Source organism: Schistocerca piceifrons, chromosome 5 (assembly GCF_021461385.2).
Source record: "Schistocerca piceifrons isolate TAMUIC-IGC-003096 chromosome 5, iqSchPice1.1, whole genome shotgun sequence".
Taxonomy (NCBI): Eukaryota; Metazoa; Arthropoda; class Insecta; order Orthoptera; family Acrididae; genus Schistocerca; species Schistocerca piceifrons.
Window position 1 is genome coordinate 567,074,627 of NC_060142.1, and position 18,303 is coordinate 567,092,929.

Consider the following 18,303-nt stretch of genomic DNA (forward strand, 5'->3'; position numbering starts at 1 on the left):
AGTTTGGATTCCAGAGAAATGTTGTAGGAACATGCAGGGCTACATTGACCCTAGAACTTCTCATACTCATAGAAGATCGGTTACAGGAAGGCAAACCATGTTTACAGCATCTGTGGACTTAAACAGAAAGCTTTTGACACTGTTGACTGGAATACTCTTTGAAATTCTGAAGGTAGCAGGTGTAAAATACAGGGAGCAAAAGGCTATTTACAACTTGTACAAAAACCAGAAGACATTTGTGTCTACCATGAAAGGGAAGCAGTTGAATGAATGGAAAGTGTCTTGAAAGAAGGATATAAGATGAACATCAACAGGAGGAGAACAAGGGTAAAGAAATGTAGGCAAATTAAATCGGGCAAGGAAATAGATTAGGAAATGAGACACTAAAAGTAGTAGATGAGTTTTGCTGTTTGGTTAAAGTTCAGAGGTTATAAGATATAAACTGGCAATGGCAAGAAAAATGTTTCTGAAGAAGAGAGAGTTGTTAATATTGAATGTAGACTTAAGTGTCAGGAAATCTTTTCTGAAGATGTTATTAGTCGTGTGTGCAAGTGGAACATTGATGATAAACAGTTCAGACAAGAAGAGGATAGAGGCTTTTGAAATATGGTGCTACAGAAGAATACTGAAGATTAGGTGGGTAGCTCAAGTAACTAATGAGAAGATACTCAATAGAAATGAAGAGAAAAGAAATTTGTGGCCAGCTTGACTAAAAGAAGGTATTGATTGACAGGAGACACCAAAGGACCATCACTTTGGTATTGGAGGGAAGTGTGTGTAAGTGTGCGGGGGGTGTTGAAAATCGCAGAGGGAGACCATGAGGGAATACAAAAGAATGCAGGTCACCATGGTTATCAAAGGTGAAGAGGCTTGCTCGGGATAGAGTAACATGGAGAGCTGCATCAAACCAGTCTCCATATTGAAGACAGTGACAAGAAGAAGAAGAAGAAGAAGAAGAAGGGCCCGTGTTTGAAAAAATCTATGGAAAATTCCAGATCAATTCAGACTAAGAGATCCAACAATTACCGAATGCAAATTTTCTCTCCCCAGAAACTGAGCAAGTTGACTGTCCCTGTAGGTCTGGTCTGGAGGAGTAGACTTAATGTTGACAGTGCCAGAATTTATCTAAAAAGCTGTTAACCTGTGTCCATGTAACATATCACAGTAAGAATGAGTGTGAAGAAGGACTTTGTTTTACTATATGCGCATATTCAATTTTAAGAAGGAAGCTTGAGTGCATAATGATAACATCAAAATTACCATAAGAATACTTCCATGGCACAGGTATACCACCTAGGAGCAACAACACCAATTTAACAGAACAGGGCTTTGCGTATGTCAAGAGAATCATCTAAAAAAGAACGTGTTTTAGTAACAGGTGCAGAATGTGTGACAGATTTTTTTACTTAAAAGTCCTTAGAGATCGCTTGGAAAGTTGGCACCACTTTTTTTTATTTATAAAAGCTTGTCATGCGTAGCATATGCTTAAATTTATCAGCCACTTGAAGAACCAATGGTGAGGCAGGCTGAGCAGATAAACTCTTTAAGTGACAAAATTTTTTCAGCATAGGAATGGAATACACACCAGCATGCACTCTTGGGAATAAAACTGCTCAATTTATTGTGTATTTCATACAAATGGATCAGGGGCAAAAAATTTATAAAGAATTATTCTTTTTATGCCCAGTATATTTATATGTACCAGTGTCACTAATAGAGTTAAAATAGTGAAAATTTGTGGTAACTGCTACTGCTACGGTCGCAGGTTCGAATCCTGCCTCGAGCATGGATGTGTGTAATGTCCTTAGGTTAGTTAGGTTTAAGTAGTTCTAAGTTCTAGGGGACTGATGACCACAGCAGTTGAGTCCCATAGTGCTCAGAGCCATTTGAACCATTTGTGGTAACTACCCATCCATGATGGAACTGCACAACATCCTTAACACTGCCATTGGTGTTATATCATGCACAAACTTGATAAATATTGATGTAGAGGAAATAAAGGAATAGTGTAAAGAAAATGGAGTGAAAGATGTTAAAAACAAAACATGAAGAAGATACTGAAAAATCACTCATTTGCATGTCTTCATTCAATTAAGTTACCTAAATAACATATGAGAAGAAGGATTCGGCAACACACACATCAGCAGTTAAACCTGGCATTAACATTCTGTTTGCAGTGTTGGATGTTGAATAAAATAAACTTTTTTCCCAATGTCAGAAATATTTGTCGTAGAAAAGCATTCGTCAGAAGTTACTCTGCGTCCCTCTAAGGGCAAATGACCCTGCTGTATAGGGATCATATAAATTGTACTAGCCTGGTTTCTCCTTGAAGGTTCACAATACCACTAGGAGACCTAATATCCTCAGACGACTCCACGCAAGGAGTTTTACATGATGTCTTCCAACTTTAAGATACTGTATCTCACCACTGTTTAAGATACTGTATCTCACCACTGTTTGCAATACTCAGCTTGCACACAATTGCTTCTCTTGGTGTTTTTGTAAGTGAACAACATCACAAACCACTATAGTTAATTATGTATGCCATTGATTTGCACTACACCCATTCCATTCACTTTCATGGGTGATGGAAAAGGTTTATCTAGATCATAAAGCTTCCAGTGATCAGATTTTGATCCAAGAAAAGCAATATTTCTGAAATGGAAAACTGTGTTTGCCTTTATGGTCAAAAGTCTTAAGTGGACTAATGGTACCTTTAAATTGTGATTTTCCAAGTGCTTTGATTTCCTAGGTGAATGAGAATAACCACAGTGGTGCTTGGTGACCTGTCAATGCACTTACTGTTTACCTATCTTATTTGTGTGTTCGAAATGAAGGTTTCTCTGAATTATAGCATATACTCATAACAGTGTGATTTGACAGGATAACTGCTGGCTCTCACAATACAGGTGTGGATGTAAAACAGCTGTATATTGGGTCATTTTGCCATTAAAACGGCAATTAAACACTGGTTTCAAATTTTGTATCAGTTATTTACAATGCTGTATACAATATGTTGTCAGATATGCTGCAGATCTGGAATACATTTCCGTAGCAGTTAAATGAAACCTGTTGTACCATATAATATTTTTTATTAGACATTTCACATTACATTTTGGTTCTTGTTCTCCTTTGTACTTTGGTTACTGTTATTATAATGGCCAGAAACCATAGATACAAATTTGTTTGAATGGCTGTTTTCTGTTAGTCTACACTTTTACCAATCCCATTGCCTGCAAAGATGACTGTGAAGTTACAGCCCAACCTCAGTTAACAGAGCTGAAGGATGGGAACCAGTTTTGAATAACAAATTTGTTGGTTAACCCATGACCAATCTTAAGGTGCACTACAGAATTTTGTATTGCAGTTACAGTATGTATACTACTGGCCATTAAAATTGCTACACCAAGAAGAAATGCGATAAACAGATATTCATTGGACAAATATATTATACTAGAACTGACATGTGATTACATTTTCACGCAATTTGGGTGCATAGATCCTGAGAAATCAGTACCCAGAACAACCACCTCTGGCCGTAATAATGGCCTTGATATGCATAGGCATTGAGTCAAACAGAGCTTGGATGGCGTGTACAGGTACAGCTACCCATGCAGCTTCAACACGATACCACAGTTCATCAAGAGTAGTGACTGGTGTATTGTGATGAGCCAGTTGCTCAGCCACCATTGACCAGACGTTTTCAGTTGGTGAGAGATCTGGAGAATGTGCTGGCCTGGGCAGCAGTCGAACATTTTCTGTATCCAGAAAGGCCTGTACAGGACCTGCAACATGCGGTCATGCATTATCCTGCTGAAATGAAGGGTTTCGCAGGGATCGAACGAAGGATAGAGCCACGGCTCATAACACATCTGAAATGTAATGTCCACTGTTCAAAGTGCCATCAATGCGAACAAGAGGTGACCGAGACATGTAACCAATGGCACCCCATACCATCACGCCGGGTGATACGCCAGTATGGCGATGACGAATACACGCTTCCAATATGCGTTCACTGCGATGTCGCCAAACACGGATGCGACCATCATGATGCTGTAAACAGAATCTGGATTCATCCGAAAAAATGACATTTTGCCATTCGTGCACCCAGGTTCGTCGTTGAGTATACCATCACAGACACTCCTGTCTGTGATGCAGCGTCAAGGGTAACCGCTGCCATGGTCTCCGAGCTGATAGCCCATGTTGCTGCAAACATCATCGAACTGTTCGTGCAGATGGTTGTTGTTTTGCAAACGTCCCCATCTGTTGACTCAGGGATCGAGATGTGGCTGCACGATCCGTTACAGCCATGCAGATAAGATGCCTGTCATCTCGACTGCTAGTGATACGAGGCCGTTGGGACCCAGCACGGCATTCCGTATTACCCTCCTGAACCCCCCGATTCCATATTCTGCTAACAGTCATTGGATGACGACCAACGTGAGTATCAGTGTTGAGATACGATAAACCGCAATCACGATAGGCTACGATCCTACCTTTATCAAAGTCGGAAACGTGATGGTACGCACTTCTCCTCCTTACACGAGGCATCACAACGTAATTTCACCAGGCAACACCGGTCAACTGCTGTTTGTGTATGAGAAATCGGTTGGAAACTTTCCTCACGTCAGCATGTTGTAGGTGTCGCCACTGGCGCCAACCTTGTGTGAATGCTCTGAAAAGCTAATCATTTGCATATCACAGCATTTTCTTCCTGTCGGTTAAATTTCGTGTCTGTAGCATGTCATCTTCATGGTGTAGCAATTTTAATGGCCAGTAGTGTACTTTTGAAAGCTTTTGAAGGTCTAACAAATTCAGAAACCTCTGGAGGGTACACTTAAGATCTTTAAAGTCAAAATTTCATTTTTAGTATTGCAGTATCTCAACACACAGTACAAATACAGTACTGTACTTAATAGTTTGTTGCATATGAATTACTCAGTCAAAAAACTTAGTAATTTTTGTTCGTTCTTGTGACCCTTCAAATGTTTTCAAGCACTAATGTTCCCCCTCCCAATATTTTTCGTTAGAAGGATGCCAGCAAGCATTGACTCACTGCATTGTTTATCAGATCTTAGGGTGACGTAAACTAACAACACATGTGATCTAATATCTGTGTTATTCTGTACCCAGTAGATCTTTGAAAGATATCAAATTCTTAATTTAGATGACAGTTCCCTAGACATCCAAGAACTTTTTTGGGATCCATAAAAAACTCGTAGCACATTTTGGCAAGATCCTCCAAGGCTCAAAATTTTTTTCAACTTCGTAATACATGTTGGAGCCCTCTATTCAGTGTGTTCAAAGAGCTTTTGATGCCAAACTAACAGTTATCTTTTCTTTTTTTCATTTTGTTTCCTGGGGCAGGCATTTTTTTTCTGAGGAAGTTAAAGGCTTTGTAGGTAATATTATGAAATTAATACCAGTTTCATTTGCTTAGGAAGTTCAGGCATTAGTATAGCTTTGAGTGTGAACTTAAACTCTGTCTTGGTCTACAAATAACTTTTCTCCATGGAAAAGAAACACCCTTTCCTTCCTCACCTAGCAAGACAGTTAACATTTTAGTTTTTTCTCACAGTATTGGTCAGGTTAAGGGTGTGCCTTCTTCTCATTGATGGATGAACGAAAGAGCTTCCCCTACTTTATCAAAGTTGGATGTTTTCAGCAATATCTGTGAGGCCTTTTCAAATTTAGATATAGTCTCACCTCATTCTGAAATGTAGAAATACCACCTCTGTAATTAGATGCAATAGGTTATTGAAAACTACTACTACTACTACTTCTTCTTCTTCTATTTAACTTCTTTGACAACAGTTAATATATCAGCAAAAGTACACTTCCACACAATTCAATTGCAATAGCATTAAAATACACACACAGGGGGAATCAACTGCTTGAATGCTCTGTTGTTGGCAATGTAGCTATATTTGGACTGGTGAGTTGGTTGCTGGGGAAATAAGAAGTTCAGCCATTCGTGTCTCTTTGCTAGCAATAGCCCAACACACTCTCACCCTCGAATTACTTCTGTGGAGTACAGTGTTATGTTTGGATCTGCAACTTTTAGAAGCATTTTGGATAACCTGGGAGTTTGTAAAACCAAGTTTGGCTACAAGGTGTTGTACTTTATCTGGATGAAAATAACCAGTCTCGGTGAACTCAAATTAATCATCACATGTTTTTACCACCTACCTGATCCCACTTTAACAGTTGTGGAATTGTTCAAAGAAAGTATATGCTTAGTAGTGTGGGAGTATCTTTATCATGAAAATTGTATCGTAGGCAATTTTAAACCAACCAACTAAAGATTGGGATGCCTGTTAATTTGTTGCAGGTTGTATGGACAAGACAGTCTCCCAAGAAAGGTCTGTAAGATTTCTTCGAAAACTGTCTCCCACATGTAATGGAAACATTTTAGACCTCATAACTACAGACAGGCCTGACCTTATCGACAGTATCTGTATAGAAACAATGATTAGTGATCACGATGTTATCTTGCCCGATGGTTACTAAAGCCATTAAAACTTTCAAGGAGGCTAAGAGTGTCTTTATGTTGGAAAGAGCAGAAAAGCAGTTATAATCCTGCTTAGTCAATGAAAGGACTTAGAGAAATTATGGGCAGAGTTTAAACTGATTGTAAAGTCACACTGGAGAAATATGTGCCGAGCAAGTGAATTAAGGGCAGCAACAACCCACTATTTTTATAACAACATTTGGAAAATACTGAGAAAACAGAGATTGTTGTACACTTGGTTTAAAAAAGAACACAGAGATGCTGACACAAAGGTTGGATGCACAGAGCTTACAAGTTCCTCCTTCATTCATTATCTAAATATCTTGCTGCCTCAGAAAATTCTGGTCCTATGTACAATCGCTAAAAGGGTTGAAGGCCTCTGTTCAATTCACTTGTAAGCAATTCTGCTGTGGAAGCAGAATATAGCATAAACAAAGCCAGAGTTTTAAATTTCACATTGAAAAATTTATTTGCACGGAAGGGTTGTACAGACATGCCACCATATGACTGCTACATACTCTCCCATATAGAGGACATAGAATCAAGTATTCCTAACACTGAAAAATGCTGAAAGAGATGAAAACAAATAAGTTGCCAGTTTCAAATGGAGTCCTAATTCAATTTTACAGAGAATACTCTTTGACTTTGCTCCCATACTTACCTTGCATTTATCTGTTGCAAGTATCTCATCCAGCGAAGAGTCCCAACAGACTAGAAAAAAGTGCAGGTGACTCATATATAAAAGAAAGGAAAAAGAACAGGCCTGCAAAATTACAGACCAGTATTCTCAATAACAGTATGCAGCAGAAGTCTTGAGCATATTCTTAGGTCCACTATAATAAATTTACTTGAGAGAGAGAAGCTACTGTTTACAAAATAACACAGATTTAGAAATCATTGCTCTTGCAAAATTCAGGTTGTCACTTTCTCACACAGTATCCTGGATACCGTGAGTGAGCGTCGACAGGCAGATCCCATATTCTTAGATTTCCGGAAAGCCTTTGACACTTTGCCAGAACCCAGTATGTTGTCCTGGTTGGCAAGTGCTCATCAGAGAAAAAGGTATCTGTAAGAGTATCTCAGGGAAGAATTATAGGACTGGTCTTATGTTCTGTATACATAAACTATCTGTTGGACAGCATGAGCAGCAATCTGTGACTGTTTGCTGAACACACTATGGAGTATGGGAAAGAGTCACCATTCAGTGGGTTTTGGAGAGGATACAGAAAGACTTGGGCAGCATTTCTTTTTGGTGTGATCAATGGAAGCTGCCTCGAAATGTGGAAAAATGTATACTGATGTAGGTGAGTAGAAAAAAATGTTTGGATACAGTACTTCTCAATTCAGTCTTGTAGGTTAAGTATCTAGGCATAATGCTGCAAAGTGACTTGAAATGAACGAACATGTCAGGTCAGTTGTAGGGAAGGTGAATGGTCAATTTTGGTTTATTGAGAGAATTCTAGGAAAGTGTAGTGCAAAGAATGTTTATGAGATCCGTTCCTGGATGCATCTTTAGTGTATGAGATTCCCACCAGATCAAATTAAAGTACGACATTGAAGCAATTCAGAAGCGTGCTGCTTGATTTGTTACCAGGGAGTTCAGCCAAAGTGAATATTACAAAAATTGTGTGTTAACTTAGTTGGAAGTGTCTGCAAGGATGAAGATATTCTTTTGATAAAATGTTATTAAGAAAGTTTAGACAACCTCCATTTCCAATACACTGCAGAATGATCCTACTGCAGCCAGCACGTCTTGTGTAAGGGCAGCAAAAACAAGGTAACCGAAACTGGGGCTCATATGGATATAGATAGTTGTTTTTCCCCTGCTTCTTTTCACCTGAAACAGGAAAGAGAATGACTGACAGTAGTACAAGGTACATTATGCACAAACCATATGGTTCCTTGCAAAGTATGTGTGTAAATGTAGATGTAAATTAATTTGTAATAATTATATATAAAAACAAAGATGAGGTGACTTACCGAACAAAAGCGCTGGCAGGTCGATAGACACACAAACAAACACAAACATACACACAAAATTCAAGCTTTCGCAACAAACTGTTGCCTCATCAGGAAAGAGGGAAGGAGAGGGGAAGACGAAAGGAAGTGGGTTTTAAGGGAGAGGGTAAGGAGTCATTCCAATCCCGGGAGCGGAAAGACTTACCTTAGGGGGAAAAAAAGGACAGGTATACACTCGCACACACGCACATATCCATCCACACATACAGACACAAGCAGACATATTTAAAGTCTTTAAATATGTCTGCTTGTGTCTGTATGTGTGGATGGATATGTGCGTGTGTGCGAGTGTATACCTGTCCTTTTTTTCCCCCTAAGGTAAGTCTTTCCGCTCCCGGGATTGGAATGACTCTTTACCCTCTCCCTTAAAACCCACTTCCTTTCGTCTTCCCCTCTCCTTCCCTCTTTCCTGATGAGGCAACAGTTTGTTGCGAAAGCTTGAATTTTGTGTGTATGTTTGTGTTTGTTTGTGTGTCTATCGACCTGCCAGCGCTTTTGTTCGGTAAGTCACCTCATCTTTGTTTTTATATATAATTTTTTCCCACGTGGAATGTTTCCTTCCATTATATTAATTTGTAATAATGTTTTTAAATGAAATGCCACCTATATTTCTAAAAAATGTTAGTTTCAGATTCTTGTTAGTAAAAGAATTTTCTTGTTGCTGTTTCATATTTTGTTTATGATGACTGAGATGTTTTATATGTACTGTTTATAGGAAATATCATATGGTGCTTTGCTGGTTCCATCTAGACACTCCTTTCGTGACCGTAAACATTTTGGGATGGATGGCGAGATGGCAGATTTGACTCATGGTCCTCATGGAAGTTCCAGACATGTTATTGCACGGTATGAATACCACATCATATGGAAGCATAAAAATTAAATTCTTCAATAGAGAATTATGGAAATGGACAATATTCCACAGCCATATATATGTATTTAGATCATATTCTTATTGGATGTTCAGAGATAAACTGGCCTGTGTTGTTGACGTGTTAAGTGTGCTTCATCACTGTTCTGTATTGTTTGGCTAAAATTAACAAAACTTAGATAGTAGAGACAATTTTTATCATTTCTCCACTTTTGCTACATGTCTAGTAGTGATTGGACTGCAGTGCAAAATTGATCTGGAGTCTATGAATCAAAGAGGTTGTAATCTACGCTGGCATGGCAGCTCAGTGTGTTGTGTTTGGTAACGGTTGAGATATTTCCCAAGAAGGCTGTGCACTAAAGTGAGTTAGTATTAATTGTGTGATGGTTTTCTTGTCGAATAATTCATTGCTTCTCCTAACAATATGTAACGTTCTGGTTCTCAACGAATTCTGTTATAACATTATTATCCATATTTACTCACATGGGTCATTTTAAGATGTAAATCCATCTGTAATCACAAATGAAACTGTTGAGGGCTTGTTTCTACTGTGTGATGACAACTTCTTTGTATTAGCGACTCCTGATCGTTCATGCCATGCAGTCCGCTTATTACTTGACTCGTAGTCATTGTGCGTGACTCCTGGGAAAATTTGAATGTGCTAACCTGATGTTGACATTACAGTGAAAATTGTAGACTGATATTTGTCATAGTTGCATCGCACAGTTTAATTACTTGCATGAAAAAAGTTTATTCATTGCATATATTCACAGCTCATTATATTATGCTGCCCAATGAAATGCACATTCTCTGCAGTGTTGATAAACAAATCAAAAGATGACTTCAGTACCACAAGCTGTAGATTGTGTGAATTGGGGTGATGAATAACAACAGAGGAAGCAGTCGTGGAAACCATTGTGATCACAGGATGAAGGAAATTTATGTAATTGGTCAACCTGTGCAAAAAGAATCTGGCAATTCGCAGACATTAAGTGCAATGTGTTCAATATGTAATACTCTCTGCATGATGGCTCTCACCACAGGAAACAAGCATACCTCATCCTGCAAATAGACTGCTGTGAGGAGGGTAGCAGTGTGTAGGGTAGTAACAATAATTTTGTCATGTAATACTGGCATCATATTCTTTGTTATATACTTTTCTGAAAACACAAGTGACACATGGAAGTAACAGTCACTTTCTAAATGTCTCCACTGGTCATAACTGAAATCAACTTATAACATGTTGAATGAAGATATTTACAGCTACAAATTGTGTATTATGTAGAGAGAGTGGGGGGGGGGGGGGGACAGGTGAAGCTTGTAACACCATGAATCAAAGCCCAATGACTGTTCGTTTATTTATTTATTGAAACATACAGTAGAAGAAATGAAATAAAAATTTCAAGAAATAATCACTTAATTCAAGATCACTAATCCCATCTGTGTACATGTACAGGTCATGAACATGTGAAATTGTCACTACTTGAGGCCATGTCTCACTGCGTAAGTAGTAGCGTATTCATTCTCTCTCTCTCTCTCTCTCTCTCTCTCTCTCTCTCTCTCTCTCTCTCTCCCTCCATTGCAGAAATCCAATACATTCTGCATCATTTTCTTGTCACCAATGCAGATTACAGGTATCCTCCATTTTGGAGTTGGCGAGGTGGATAAACCTTATGGTGAGTCAAGAATAAATGGTGCCTTCACTCATGTTAAAACCTGATGTTGAAGAAACCTTGAAGAGAAAAGATAAAACAGTGCACAGTATACAATTAATGATTGTTTCAATATAATAGAAGGAAACATTCCACGTGGGAAAAATTATATATAAAAACAAAGATGAGGTGACTTACCGAACGAAAGCGCTGGCAGGTCGATAGACACACAAACAAACACAAACATACACACAAAATTCAAGCTTTCGCAACAAACTGTTGCCTCATCAGGAAAGAGGGAAGGAGAGGGGAAGACGAAAGGAAGTGGGTTTTAAGGGAGAGGGTAAGGAGTCATTCCAATCCCGGGAGCGGAAAGACTTACCTTAGGGGGAAAAAGGACAGGTATACACTCGCGCGCGCGCGCGCACACACACACACACACACACACACACACACACACACACACACACACACACACACACACGTCTTTCCGCTCCCGGGATTGGAATGACTCCTTACCCTCTCCCTTAAAACCCACTTCTTTTCGTCTTCCCCTCTCCTTCCCTCTTTCCTGATGAGGCAACAGTTTGTTGCGAAAACTTGAATTTTGTGTGTATGTTTGTGTTTGTTTGTGTGTCTATCGACCTGCCAGTGCTTTCGTTCGGTAAGTCACCTCATCTTTGTTTTTATATATAATGATTGTTTCAGTTATAATGCACACAGTGTTTTTGCTGGTTAACGTTGACATAAATAGAAATAAGTGGAAATCGACTGGCATCACATTCTCCATTACTGTCAGCAGCAGCACGATTGGTCTTCCTGCTGTGGTCAAGCTGCAAATCAAAAATTGTCTTAAGGGAAGACTTACTGTTACTCTTGAATTTATGGAGCCCTTTGGATGATCTTGTCGGAAATCATAAATATGCTTTCATATTGGTGACTGATCAAAGGTGTAAGATAAGCAACAAAATCTAAGTAAGTATAGACAAGAGAACCCAAGAACACATAGTGAAATCATTAAACTAAAGTATTACAAACGCACACCAAAGATTATTGAAGAGGAAATTCTAAACTGTAACAAGAGGGTTAAATATTACCTTCATTCTGAAACAACCATCCTCTACAATGAAAATGAGAGCAGAAAATGAAACTCAGTTTAATAGAATTTTACAAAAATAGTGGTAATTATGAGAACATTTGAAATGGAGAGGAAAGCTACTAATGGTTGTTTCTAATATGTGGTCAAAATGAGACAGTAAGACAGACAAAAATGGTGTCATCTGTTGTTATAGGTTACGGCTACACAAACAAACACATTAAAATGGTATCATCTGGATGTGTGAAGAAAATGAGTCACAAAAAATTATAAATAGAAATTATAAGCACAATATACTACAATGCTAGACAAAATGAGAACAAGAAGGAAGGGGTAGTTTTTTAAGGTGAAAAACCTACAAATTTTTGTAGTAATATATAGTGGGGTAACTGTGGTAGTAAATGGATGCCGATGGAAGTGGAAACATAAATCACTTTAAATTTTTCCTCCATTCCCACCACCGTCATAAGTACCCCTCTGTTTCCTCCTCTTCCCTGTTTGTCTGTAATGTATCCTGTCAGGGGAAGTCGCTTTATGTTGTATCATCATAGAAAGTGGAGCTAATAGTTGTTTGTTAATATTTTCCAACATGCAGGTGAAACACCAGAAGTAATTTCTTTGTATTGGTAATCACTCTTGGTGATTCCACCGAAGTAGCAACAACTGCATCAATGATGTCTAGAGTATATTACCCCCTTCCGCATGTAAAGGAATTTTAATGATCCATGGAAGAAGAATTGGTTCTTCCTTTTGGAAGTTAATGTGGTTGAGAAGGACATGGAAACAAGAAATGGTGTGCTTCAAATACCTGAGGATTTGGTTTGACATTACCAAAGCATAAGTTATAGGGTGATTTCCTGTAGTTTTCTAAATAATTAATGTGTATCATGTCTCTTGTTGTTTGATGAAATTTTGTGCTTCTCTTTTTGGAAAGCTTTTTTAAATTTTAATCAAATTATTTGGTAAAGGTTCAGATCATTGACCAAGTATTTCTCATGCACTACACCATTATGTTTGGCATTAGATTTGGCGTTGGTGTTACAGCTGTTTAAAACAATTTTATTGAGAAGTTACGATTCATTTGCTATTTTGATAAAGCCATTGGTGGTTGAACTGACGTCATTTCAAAATTCTTTGATACTGTGATTCTACAAAAAATACAATTGCAACTTATTGTGATACTGGAGAAAACCAATTTTATGGAATTATTTGCATTTGAAAAATTCCTCAAAGCGACAAAAACATCTTATGGTTTATTTGTTGCAGTGAAATGTTTCAGGGCAATGTTTATAACACTCTAAAAGCCTAGTAATATGAAATCCATTCTTAAGTATTATGTTTATGGAAGAGCAGGGCATTTTGCTGGCTTTATAATGTGCTAGTTTCCTTTTTGTGTTACAGCAAAATTAAATCTGTTTATTCTGATTCTGTCAGCTATAAAACACCTAATTAATGAACACGGTAGTCTGTATTCTCAGTACTTTTTACTATTGTAGGCCATACATTATGCTGTCTGGAGTTTTTGTCCCTACATTAAATTGTCTATGGCCTCGGAACATCTACATGTTTTCAACATGCACCAATAATCTTCAGTATATTGGATGAATTACCTCTCATTCAGTTGCACTTCTCTGTTTTGTAGCAGATATTAATAGTGCACAACCTTCTATTCAAAAAATTTGTGCATTATTAACTTCTAATAAGAGTTGGCTACTTTATTGTTAGTTGTAAACTATAATAATACAGTCACCTCTGATAATAGAATACTTCATTCTAAACAAATGAAGAAAATAGAAAGAAAGAAATGAGAAACACAACAGTGATGCATCTGTGTTACCTTTATTGGTTCCTCCATATTTGATTTTGAACATTTTGCCTTGTGGAGACATCGCTCTGATGCTCATGTACCGTTACATTCAACAAGCCTGAAAAGTATCACTATCAGTACATTATCTGAGCTAAACACAATGCACGCATGCATGGTAAATACATAGAACATGGTCTGAACTTGTACCAAATTTTTTTAATGAAATAATTTGAACCCCTATTTTTATTTTTTCAATTGTTTTACATTTTTATTGCAGGACAAAAGTCTTAACGTGGCATATGGATCACAAATGGTAAAAAATGCATATGTATAATAACTTCTGTATTTTGTAGAAAATCTTGCTGTTGTAGTAGTTGATTATGTAGTTTTATTTGTAGAAAAATGCTGTCCAGTGAATGTTCTGGGGTTTCACTATCTGTACTATATGGTGAAGGAAAGTCAACGCACATAACACTAATACATGGATATTCTGGAACTTTGACCTTCATTTATCTAAACATATTAAAGTATTTATATAGCTGTTGATCACCACAGATTCAGTGCTTGCTTTCTTAAAAGAATCTTTCTTGACTAACATTGTCTTGAATAAGTTTTGATGCAGTCCTCTCTTTCAGTTGCTTGCTTCAAATGCTCTTCTGTATGGTGAACAGTATTTTGTCAGAGATGAAAAAAGCTCATCACACACAACAAATAATTGAAATGATATCTTCCATACCGATCATACAACAATAGTATTGTTGGCATACTGCTCGAATTGCAAGCTTGAAAGAAGTACTTCAGTGTTATTTTGAATAATAATTTCATTAGATTACCGTAGGTGTTTCAGAGTGTCAGCATATGTTTAATATTGTCAAGTAAAATAAGCACAATGCGTGTCATATAAAGTATTGTATTGTTGTTCCTTAATAGTTCATCACCATTCATGATCCTGTGAAAAGAAAAGTAGCGAAGTATTGTACTGTTGGTGCATGGTGTGCAGAAAATTATTATTTTGTGGTTATTTTATTTTGTAGCACACATTCAGATAGAAGTGTGTGTCTGGGAGAAAATGTATGTTGCATGCACACAAAATTGGGTGTACATGCTTACAACTTTTGTGATCATGCTCTCAGCAATGTGGTTGCTGTACCCTAGTACGCATAGTACTGGTAAAATACACTCCCTGACAAAAAAGTGAAGCACCCAGATGGAGAGGAGGAAATAGTGAAACTTCACGGCTTGAAGAGGGTATGTGATGTAATTCCAGAGATTACATAACTGGGTCAAATTTGCAAAGAGTGTGGCAGTATGAGCCTGCTTATCAGTATGACACTGCACTCCCTCTGGCCTGAATGCGTACATTGATTTGGCTGGGCAGGATGTCATAAAACTGTTGTATATCCTTCTGAGGCAAGCTGCCCAACAACTGTTACAACCAGTCCATGATATCCCGGCTATGGGCAGCATTGATGTGCAAACTAATCCCACACATTCTATTGGGGACAGATACGGGGATATTTCTGGCCAAGTGAGTACCTGAACATCATTCAAACAGTTCATAGAGACACATGCCATTTGCAGAAGATAACTGACTTCTGGAAAAAATGGCACCACAATACTGTCACATAAGAGGTAAGACATGAGGATGCAGGATGTCAGTGACGTACCATTGTGCCATCAGTGTTCTCTCAGTCACCACTAGCAGTCACCTCAACTCATACCCATTGCCTCCCGACACCGTGACACCAGGAGTGACACTGCTATTTCTCTCCAAATCACCAGAAGATTTGGACCTCTCCCCAGGTTGCCGCCATACTTGAGGACAGTGATCGTCCAGGGTAGTGCAGAAATGCAATTCTCATCACTAAAGGCAGTCAGTCACCACTTGTCGGCAGTCCATGCTGTCTGGCCACAACACCAATGCAAACACAGCCATTTGTGCTGTAGTGTTCAGTGGCAGCTTATGCATGAGATGGTAGTTCTTCAGTCCATCTGCTTTTAATCTCCAACCAATGGTGCAGGATGACACAGAATGTTGCAGGGAGTCTACTTGTTCTCAGATGGCAGGCACTGATGTGAAGGTGTTACAAAGTGCTAGATGCACATTACGGTGAATCTCCCTTACAGTAGTTAGAAGTGCTTGACTAGAACCTTGATGACAAGTACGCCTGCCCTCAAGTTCCCATGCAGTCCAAAGTTCGGCTAGTCCAAAGTTTGGCTACTGTCATATCTAAATGTGCCACAAACTTTTATATTGTACAATCTGACCACCCGGCCAGATCGAGACCCACAGTGAGGCCCCTTTCGTACTGTTAGGTGCTGATAACTTCGTGCCACACAATTATATGGCATCTACATGTCTTTCAGAGTGATCACTCTGTATCTGATGCTGTTTGCATCACTCATAGACCCTACTAGACCTGCTAACAACACTAAAGATGGAAAACATTCGTGCTCTTTGGTGGCCATTCTGCCTGCCATAGAGAATTTTAATTTTGACTCTAATTACCTACATACGGTGTGTGCAGTACAAAGTTGCAATGACGTCTGCCTGTGTCTTCTGGGCACTTCACTTTTTTTATCAGGTAGTGTATTAATGTTGTTTGTTTATTGTTGCTATGCAAAAAAAAGTGGGACGCATGATGTAAGATAGTTGGTTCAGTCTGCTAATGCTGAAGATGCATAACAATATTTATTGGAAAATCTGCAGTAATTCTAGTGACATTTAGAGAAAGAGCTGACATTTGCAGAATTTGAACGCAGTTATATAGATTTGAAATATAGTATGTGTACATTTGTACTATAAAACAGGTTCAGTTTGCAGCTGTGAAAAACTCGGACAATACAAACTTACCAGGCCCAAAAACTTTCAAGACTGTATTAATAAATAATAGAGAAAATTGAAGATGGTGATTTTAATGCTTGAGATGCTGTACATAATCTTTCCCCGTGTAAGTAAAGTGCTGGTAACATTCATACAGTGATGTGAAACTATCAGAAAAATCATTCTTTGAGATGCTGTTCAGTTTGCACATCACATTGGCTTGAATGTTGGTTATATTGTAGGAAAATTGACCCATTGTGTGTATTTCTGCACTTTGTTATTTTATGGTAGGTTTGCATTGATAACACCAAGTATTTTTACCTGTAACGATTCTTTCCACAAAATAATTATCAGTCTTTTGCATTTAAATCAAGTCACAGCAAATGTCCACACATTGTTTTTGTTCTGGATTCAAAATGTGCAGGTCAAACTTTGAACACAATTTTTCTCTTTTTCCAAACATTCTAGAGAATGTCTTGAACAGTTGATTTAGAGATGGAGTGCTCCATTGTGATGTGTGACACAACTACTTTGGCACACTATGGCCACACGTCCACTACTTAACATTACCTGCTCACATCTGATTGGCTGCATGCACATCTGTTGTTTACAGTCGTTAATTTGAACCAACGCCATAGTTACTGCATTGATGTTGCTTACACACCAAGAATAAAATCAATTTTGTAAATTTTTTGTTGGACAGTGTATATTAAATAGATGTATAAGTTTAGTAAATACCATGTGATTGCAGATTTTGGAAGTGGATGTAGTGGCAATGTTTACACATTAAGTAGATGTAGTTCATATATTTTCCAAACCTTTTTCTGATACTTGCAGCACTAAGTTCTGATGTTTAGGCCCAACACCAGTAAATCTTGAAACATTGTCCATATTTCATTCTTGTTCTGGTATACTTAAAATGTTTTTTTGTCCTGTCAGATTGTTTAAAGATAAGGAAACATTGGTCAGAAACAAGAGTGCAGCTTTCAACTAAAGTTCTATCCATTTCACTGTGAGTGATATTACTCTTTGTTACTTACTGCTAGCAGAATATGAACACTTAAACCTGTAGCATTACATAACTCATAACCCTCTGGATTATAAAATTGAGTATTACTCAGAGAGCTGAGTTAGTAATGGCTTTGTTTTGTTTGGCAAAACCAAGTGTTTCCAAACTGGAAACAGATCAGTGGACTCTGTCCTCTGTTACCATATACTCCGTGTGAGCTTTAACAATGTTCATGAGATATGATGATGGAAGATAGTGTGATTCAAATTTAACTGCACACAACAAAATGATGGCAGAAAAAACTCAAACTCACTATGAGCTGGGGTCAACATCTGGGGCACCTGTTACACCCTTGCTCAGACATCCTGTATTCTGTTGATTTGAGTCCTGCTTCTGTAGTGTGTAGTCTAACCTCTTATTACTTATAGTATAACCTAGCTTTAATGTTCACAATGTTAATTTGCACCAATTTTTCCATTAATGTACTTATAATTTTCAAACAAATTACATTTTA

The 18,303-nt window shown here is 38.0% G+C and overlaps 1 protein-coding gene across 2 annotated transcripts in view; it reads left to right on the forward strand.

Annotated features, from left to right (window-relative positions):
• The window catches only part of LOC124798708 (CDK5 and ABL1 enzyme substrate 2), a 182,648-nt gene that overhangs the window by 99,205 nt on the left and 65,140 nt on the right, over positions 1–18,303 (forward strand). Inside the window, exons 5-6 of one of the 2 annotated variants that reach the window (XM_047262221.1) lie at positions 9,246–9,376; positions 14,234–14,269. In XM_047262221.1, the coding sequence (XP_047118177.1) occupies positions 9,246–9,376; positions 14,234–14,269 (167 nt within the window). The remainder of the gene's footprint in view (positions 1–9,245; positions 9,377–14,233; positions 14,270–18,303) is intronic. The other variant, XM_047262223.1, reaches the window with a different exon arrangement.